General features: G+C 46.5%; 1 protein-coding gene across 1 annotated transcript; it reads right to left on the bottom strand.

Moving 5' to 3' along the window:
* Positions 1-4,714: 4,714 nt before the first annotated feature.
* On the bottom strand, positions 4,715-8,073 carry LOC120383091 (olfactory receptor 6N1-like). Its single transcript, XM_039500721.1, has 2 exons — positions 7,941-8,073; positions 4,715-5,723 (listed from the first exon to the last, which is right to left on the bottom strand). The coding sequence occupies exon 2, from the start codon at positions 5,693-5,695 to the stop codon at positions 4,715-4,717; it is 981 nt and encodes a 326-aa protein (XP_039356655.1). The 5' UTR covers positions 5,696-5,723; positions 7,941-8,073.
* Positions 8,074-8,526: the final 453 nt, after the last annotated feature.

Raw genomic sequence — 8,526 nt, 5'->3', positions numbered from 1 at the left:
ACAGCAATCTGAACTCGGATGCAGTGGCCAGGTAGACAGGAAAAGCCCCGCGAACTTTTGAATATTTCCTGTTTGCCCAGCGTGGAGCTCCGATCAGCACGGGTGGTGATGCAGTTAAAAATCAAAATAAAGAAAGAGCTCCCGCATGGACCATGCGGACGTGATCGCTGTAAGGGCAGGCAAATCTGTTCTATTAGCGCTCCGTTACAGAAGACGAAATTCAAAATCATTTTTTAAATATCTCCAGACAGATGCCATAGCAGGGACTCAGCGCACTGCTGCGTGGCAAGCGTAACGGAAAGCCAAAGAATCAAATGGACGCTCATGGACTGGAGGACTCAAGCTATCCCACAGTTCCTGCAGTCTCTGAAAAGCATTTGCATTCTTGGCTGAGCTCCAAATGCTTCTAGGGTCAAAAACAGTGTCCGCGGTGGGTCAGGGCATAGCTAGGCAATTTACGCACCCCCCCCACCCCCAGAAGTGAAAGGGAAAACAATCCTCTCTTGACTCTTTTACATGTCACCCTATCTTTACTGAATGCTGCAGATAGACGCGATGGTGCAGCACTCAACACCAACATCCTTGCTCCCCCCACGCTATGGATGGCTGATGGTACAAAAAGATGGAAATCCGTCCTCATCATCAGCCTATTGGCACATGGGGCAGTGCAAAAGGACTGGTAACCATGATGACCAGCATCTGTTAGGTCAATCAAGGGCGCCTGGTCCTAATTTTTCCTGGTAGATGGTACAATATGGCTGATAACCATCATCATCATAGCAACAGGGGCTGAGCTTCATCAGCCCCACCCTTCATGTGTAAAGAAAAGATTCAATTGCCCCTGGACTAGCAGCAGGATGCTGGGCTCCTCTCCTCCACACTCCTTAATGTCCTATGTGGACTATCATAGCAACTGGAGGCTGCCTTCCACTCATTTCTCACTAACAAGTATTCCTGCATTCTTTATTACTTCATCACACAAGTGGGGGGACAATGCTATGGTAGCCCAGGAAGGCTGGGAAGAATGGAATGAACAGGTGGGGTTGTTGCAGGAGCACCCCCTGTGAATAGCATACAGCTCATAATCTATGCAGGATCTGACACAGAGCAGCTGTGCTCTCTGGTTCTCTGATACAGTGGTTCTCTAGTACACTTGCCCATATTCTAGGCAGGACTGATTCTATTTTTAGATACCAAAAAGGAGGGATTGACTCAGGAGTCATTCCCAATTTTGCGCCCCTGGCTAAGAGCAGCCAGGGGCACTTATGACAGCAGCAAATGGAACAGTGCAAAAGGACTGGTAGCCATGCCCATCTTATTACCAATTTATGGTATGGTAGATGGTACAATATGGCTGATAACCATCTCTGCTATCATGCAAAAGCAAAAGCATGCAGCTGTGTAGCACTGCTGAATCGCCTCTGTGTACACATCTAGTACACATACGGTGACAGTCACAAAAGGTGAAACAGGCTCCATGATTGCCATGCTATGGCATCTTCCAGGGCAATCCAGGGAAAAAAAGGCATGAAATGCTTGTCTGCCGTTGCTTTCCCAGCGGAAGGAGTGACTGACGACATTTACCCAGAACCACCCGCGACAATGATTTTTGCCGCATCAGGCACTGGGATCTCAACCCGGAAATTCAAAGGGGGGAGAGGCTGCGGGAACTATGGGATAGCTACGGAATAGCTACCCACAGTGCAATGCTCCAGAAATCGACGCTAGCCTCAGACCGTGGACGCACACCACCGATTTAATGTGTTTAGTGTGGCCGTGCACACTCGATTTTATACAATCTGTTTTGTTAAACCGGTTTATGTAAATTCGGAATAATCCCGTAGTGTAGACGTACCTTTTGGCTACAACATCAAACACCCAAAGTGAGGCACAAACCCCACAGCCCTGAGATTAAGGGGCACATACTCTACCAGCTGAGCTAGTCAGGCCATGCTTGTAGGGCCCTCAAAAGCACAGACACTGTACAAGGAGCCCAAAGGAACTGTCTTTGCCAGCTGACATTCGTTTTTGGACATTTGCCTTGTAGTGTAGTAAACTGCTCCATGTAGGAAAGTGCTATTGATAGCAGTTACTGATAGGTTAGATTGTAATAAACTGCTATTGTAGTAAACTGCTACCTGATGTAGCAAATGCCTCCAGGTAGCAGTTTCTTGCACTATTATGTATGTAAAATTGATAGATGTAGAAATGTGCTATCTCTAGCAGCCATTGATCTGTATAGAAACTGCTTTTGTAAAAAAATGCTACTTGATTTTTACATACTTGAAAACTGTATCATGTTTCAATCTTCCCTCATAGGTCATATTTCCTTAATTTTTTCTTCTTTTCTCTGGACGTACTCCAATTTGTCCACATATTTCCTGAAACGTGGTGCCCAGAACTGGACATCATACTCCAGTTGAGGCCTAATCAGCAACGAGTAGAGTGGCCATCCCAGAGTGATGTTCTGTTTTTTTGCAGCAGCGTTACACTGTTCACTCATATTCAGCTTGTGGTCCACTATGACCCCCAGATCATCTTTCCTGTAATTTGCTACGTCCTTCCACTCATTCAGATGAGCTCTTTCGTTGCGTGTCACTTCCATGATTTCTGAAAACATTTCTTCTTGCGTCTTTTTTTTCCGCCGCCTTATCTGAGATAGTCTTCGGGACGGAGTAGGGAGGCTTGAAAAATTTGCAGCTGCATCAGGGAGGGAAAAAAGGGAGAGAAGTATTTAAAAAGATACATTTTACAGAACAATGGTCATACTCTTTCACGATGAACAACACTATTCACCTTACATAGCACATGTGTTTTCACTACAAGGTCACATTTTGCATCTTAATATTGAGTGCCTGCGGCTTTGGTGTTAGAGATCACAGACGCAGGTCCAGGCAGCAGAATTCGGCTTGCATGCGGCCATGGTAAGCCATTGTCTTTCGGCTTCTGCAGCCTTCATCTATCCAGCGCCCTCCTTTCCCAAATAGCAAGTAAAGCCCGTTGAGTGCTGCTTCTTTCCTGTTAACGTGCAGCAGCAGAAACCACCCCCATGGCTGGTATCATGGAAGATCACTGCTAAACACCCTGTTTTCCCCCACCCCTCCCAATCGCATGGCTGGTAGCAGGAAAGATCCCTGCTAGCCAAACGCGGAAAAGCTCAGCACCAATCGCCCCCCGCCCTTCCCCCCGCTTGGCTACCTGCAGGGAAGGATTTCTTTTAAGCCACTGGCAAACAGCCCAGTAGGAATGGCCATCTCTGTCCCCTTACTTAAATTCCTGAATTTCAACCAGGTTACCATGAACAATATCACTCTCCTGAGGATAACACAGCGAGATAAAGAACGGATGTTGTTTGAATGCCAGCAATCACCGGGACCATACGCAGCTAGGCTTTGTCATGCAATGATACCAGATTACTTGCTACATGCATGGCGTGGTCAAGTGTCCTACCATGGAGGATGAAATAAAGCAGCGCTGCCCAGAAACCTTCTGCAAAGGCTTTTGGAGTACCTCCAGGAGAGCTTCATGGAGATGTCCCTGGAGGATTTCCGCTCCATCCCCAGACATGTTAACAGACTTTTCCAGTAACTGTACTGGCCGCAAATGCATTTCAAGTCCTCAGGGCAAATTAATCATTAAAAAATGCTTGCTTTTAAATCATGTCTTATATTTACAAGGTACACTCACCAGAGGTCCCTTCCATGGCTTCATTGTCTGGGATAGTTGCTTGGGAGGGCTGGGAGGGTAATTCCGTCAGGGTGAGAAAAACTCCTGGCTGTTGGGGAGAACGGAGTGCTGTGTGCTCTCTACAAGCTCGTCCTCCTCTTCCTCCTCATCTTCCCCGTCCACAGAATCCTCAGCCATGGCTGCGATTACCACCCCCATCTCGGAATCCACGGACAGGGGTGGGGTAGTGATGGCAGACCCTCCTAGAATTGCATGCAGCTCAGCATATAAGCGGCATGTTTTCGGCCATGCCCCGGACTTTCCATTTGCTTCTTTGGTTTTCTGGTAGGCTTGCCTGAGCTCCTTAACTTTCACACGGCACTGTACTGAGTCCCTGGTGTGGCCTCTCTGCATCATGGCCTTGGAAATTTTTTCAAATGTTTTTTCATTTCGTCTTTTGGAACGGAGTTCTGTTAGCATGGAATCCTCTCCCCATACAGCGATCAGATCCAGTACCTCCCATGCAGTCCATGCTGGAGCTCTTTTTCGATTCTCAGGAGACTGCATTGTTACCTGATGAGCTCTGCGTGGTCACCTATGCTGATGATCTCTCCACGCTGGGCGAACAGGAAATGAAATTCAAAAGTTCGTGGGGCTTTTCCTGTCTACCTGGCCAGTGCATCCGACTCCAGATTGCTGTCCAGAGCGGTCAAAATGGTGCACTGTGGGATAGCTCCCGTAGGCCAATACCATCGAATTGCGGCCACACTAACCCTAATCTGACATGGCAATACCGAATTGAGCGCTACCCCCCTCGTCGGGGAGGAGTACAGAAATCGGTATAAAGAGCCCTTTATATCGATATAAAGGGCTTCGTTGTGTGGACGGGTGCAGGGTTAAATCGGTTTAACGCTGCTAAATTCGGTTTAAACGCGTAGTGTAGACCAGGCCTTAGATTCATTCAGGTGTTTAGGCTCAAGGCCTTACCGTACCCTACAGGAACAAAGAGGCATATACAGCTTAAATCACACGGACAGCTTTGAAAACCTCAAGCCAAGTTATTATCCTGGAGTCTCTGCACATTTTTGTGAAAGCCACATTTACTGACTGCTTTGCTCAAGGCTTCCTTGACCTCTCTGTTTCTCAGGCTGTAGATGAGGGGGTTTACCAGGGGAGTCAGGACTGTGTAGCAAAGAGAGAGCACTTTGTTCAGGTCTCTCAGTGTATCACGTTTCAGTAGCATGTAGACAATCATTATGGTTCCATAGAAAATTGTCACCACAATGAGGTGGGAGGAGCAGGTGGAAAAGGCCTTTTGCCTCCCAATGGTGGAAGGGATTCTTAGGATGGTGGCAATGATACACACATAGGATGTCAGGGTTAGTAGGAATGGAGGCCCAGTGAATACAGAGACTATTATGAAGTCTAGCACTATGACCTGGTGGGTGTCACTACAGGAGAGTTCCATCAGTGGGATGGGATCACAATAGAAATGGTCAATTTCATTCGGGCCACAGAATAATAACTGTGATAGGAATGAGATTAAGATAATTAAAGCCAAACAACCATTTAACCATGACCCAGCAGCCAACTGGAGGCAAAACCTGCTATTCATAAGAGTTGAATAGTGCAGGGGTTTACATATCGCTAAATACCGATCATAAGACATCGCTGCTAGGAGATAGCATTCTGTACATGCCAGAGAACCACAGAAATACAGTTGTGTGAAGCAGCCACTGACTGAGATGGTTTTGTCCCCAGTTAGGAGACTGGCCAGCAACCTGGGCAGGATGGTTGAGGTATAGCAGGTCTCCAAGCAGGACAAGTTGCCCAGGAAGAAGTACATGGGGGTGTGAAGATGCTGGTCAGCCACAATGAGCACCACGATGAGGGTGTTCCCAGCCACGGTTGCCATGTAGATCACTTGGAACATCAGGAAGAGAAGAATTTTCAGGTCAGGGAGATCCCCGAATCCCAGGATGATGAATTCTGTGGTGGCCGTTTGGTTTCTCCAGTCTCTGTCTTCCATGGTTTGAGTCCAGGAACAATAAATCAAGCTGTGCAATTGAATTGGAAGAACATAGAGTTAAAAGTTTGTTAAGTCTCATGAATTAATTCCATAAATATTTGGAAACTCCCCTTCCTGTCCTGCTTACAGGCTGAAATTTTAAGGCTTAATTTTAGAGTTCAGAGCAAAGTGCCAGAAATCTCTGTTTATTTCTCAGGGTTTGAGAGAAGATGGGTGAGGTAAAACCTTTTATTGGACGAACTTCTGTTGGTGAGAGACAAGTTTTCGGCTACGCAGAGCTCTCCAGGGTTTGGCAGACAGGACTCCGGTTCCACTGAGGTTCTTGTCTTTCATCATTCTGCAGAAACAGGACTTTCTCATTAAAGAGACCTGCAGTTACCTGAAGAGATGAGCTGGTGCATGTGATCTACGTTTGGAAAATGGGCTTCCCCTTCAATTTAATAAGTGTAAAATCTCTCTCATATTTGTATTCTTTCTTCATTCTTTTCAATATGGACCCACTTCAACCTTTCTCCCACTTGGTTCATTTTGTCTTCCAAAACTTTGTAGCTAACAATGCTCTGTGTGACTCTTAATTATACAAGTCTATTCTACATCATTTTTTAGTCTAAGGATCCTTTGTGGAAAATATTTTAGATCATGGACAAACACCAGCCTACATTTTTGGAAGATGCCTGTCCAAGGTGATGGGCTGTTATAATGTACAGTAGAACCTCAGAGTTATGAACTGACCAGTCAACCACACACCTCATTTGGAACCGGAACTACGCAATAAGGCAGTAGTAAAGACCAAAAAATCCCCCAAACCCGCCAATACAGTACAGTACTGTGTCACACATAAACTACTAAAAAAATAAAGGGAACATAAAAAAAAAGATTTTACAAGGTAAGGAAAGTGTTTCTTTGTTTGTTTCATTTAAATTAAGATGGTTAATAGCAGCATTTTTTTCCAGATAGTAAAGTATTTCTGACCCTCCCCCCTCCTTCACTTCCTGTACTCTGCTGCCATCTAGTGTCCATTTCTCAGCATGACAGCCTGTTACTCTGCTATCCTGTAGTGCATTCTTCTTTTCTCTTTCCCATTCTTAGCTCTTATGTCACCTGGTGCCCATTATTCAGTATAAAAGCCCATTTCTCACTACTCAACATCTGCTACTACCCACACTTCATTACATAGCATCGAGGTCCTTTTCTCTTTAGTGCTCTTTACTCACCACTTATACACCATGATACAGCTTCACCTCCCTTTCCACTTCCCTCGGTTGGTCATTTGGCAGCACAACATCTCCTTTCTTGCTCTTCCTCCTTGGCTGCTGTTCACTGGGCAGCACCTCTACACCTGTCCCATTCCTCTGCCCTCTAGTGGCCCTACACAGCATAATCTCATCTCTCCTCATTCTTTACTCACTGCCGGGTGTGTGCTGTTCCAAATTATAGCCACTAGGAACCAAATCACACAACATCATGACTGCAACATTAGTGACTACGAGACAACGTACAACAGCAGTGGTTTTCAAAGCATTAGCAGGGGTTTCCCATCCATCCAGTGCATTTGTGTTGATGTGGAGTCTGCTTCCAATGGAAATACATAGATTGAATCTACCATGACAAATCCCCATTGCTCTCCAGGCTGAGATTCTCAGAGGCGTCTAAGGAAGTTAAGAGTCCAACTCCCATTTCAAAGTGATTTGGGTTCCTAACACCATTAGGTCCCTTGGAAAATCCTTTCCACAGTGTTGGACCCCTACCATCATCACCGTTGCCCAGCTCTTCTACCTCTGGCCAAGCCCTGATGTGCTCTCAGTGACTGAGCCAGCGCTGCCATGTTAGGCATCACAGGGGTTCTGCCCAGGTAGGTGGCAGCTGCTTCCTCTCGCCATAGGTTGCATCACGTCCCGAGGAGAGGGCCCTGCATGCAGAGCTGAGTAAGGCACCTGGGGCTGACTAGACACTGTGCCCTGAGAACTAGCCCTCTCAGGACATGTGCTTGTTGCAGTGAGTTTTGGGGACACTCATTGTAACAGGTCCCCTCCCTTTGAACTTCTCTGTGCAGCTGGTGACAGAAGAGCAGCTGCTGCCCTGAAGGGCTGTAGGAAGAGTCCTTAGTCAGTGACCGTTTGACAGACCCAACTGCAGAATTAGCCTCAGATCTCTGTGTGCCCTGGCAAAACCCCAGCTAGGTCTGGACAGTCCCTTTGGACCTGGCATGTGCATCTACTTCTCTGTGGTTACCCAAACTCCTCACCTCTAAGGGCCCAGTGAGCCTGGTGCTGTGGCTTTGCCGGAGCTGGTCACAGATGGATGTAGCCCAGATAAGAACTATGAAGCTGTTCCTGGTGAAGTGTCCAGAGGTCACTGCTGGGGTCTGGTTGTTTGCCTCTGGCCTGTGAGCACAGTGAAGGTGGTTGATTTGCAGAGGGCTATGCTGGCAATAAGCACAATTTCAGGGGTGGCAGATTTCCCAGGCTTACGTCCCCATCTATGTTGCACAGGGAGTTACTATTTTTATTTTCCTAACATTTATTTTGATCAAAAATGGCTTTTTTACAGATCTAAAATACTGGTTAAAATTTTGTTTCCATTCTGCCTAGTGCCCAAATAATAACTCCATGATGAGAACCTGGTTATGGCCACCTCTCTCCCTGGTCCTTCCACTGAGATGGGAAACACTGAGTGCTAAGATTTACAAAGAGCGTTTTCAGCTTAATTTTAATGGGGGCTGATTGCTCAAAGCACCCAGGCAGTCTTGAAAACCTCAAGTTACATTATTATGTAGGTGTATCTGCAGGTTTCTGTGAAAGCCACATTTACTGACTGCTTTGCACAAGGCT

Source organism: Mauremys reevesii, linkage group 15 (assembly GCF_016161935.1).
Source record: "Mauremys reevesii isolate NIE-2019 linkage group 15, ASM1616193v1, whole genome shotgun sequence".
In the NCBI taxonomy this organism is placed as follows: Eukaryota; Metazoa; Chordata; order Testudines; family Geoemydidae; genus Mauremys; species Mauremys reevesii.
The sequence above is the reverse complement of the archived record's forward strand: the minus strand, read 5'-3'. Positions and strand labels throughout refer to the sequence as shown.

Coding starts and splice junctions, on each gene's coding strand:
- LOC120383091 (XM_039500721.1), bottom strand. CDS start 5,695: ATGGAAGACAGAGACTGGAGAAACCAAACGGCCACCACAGAATTCATC.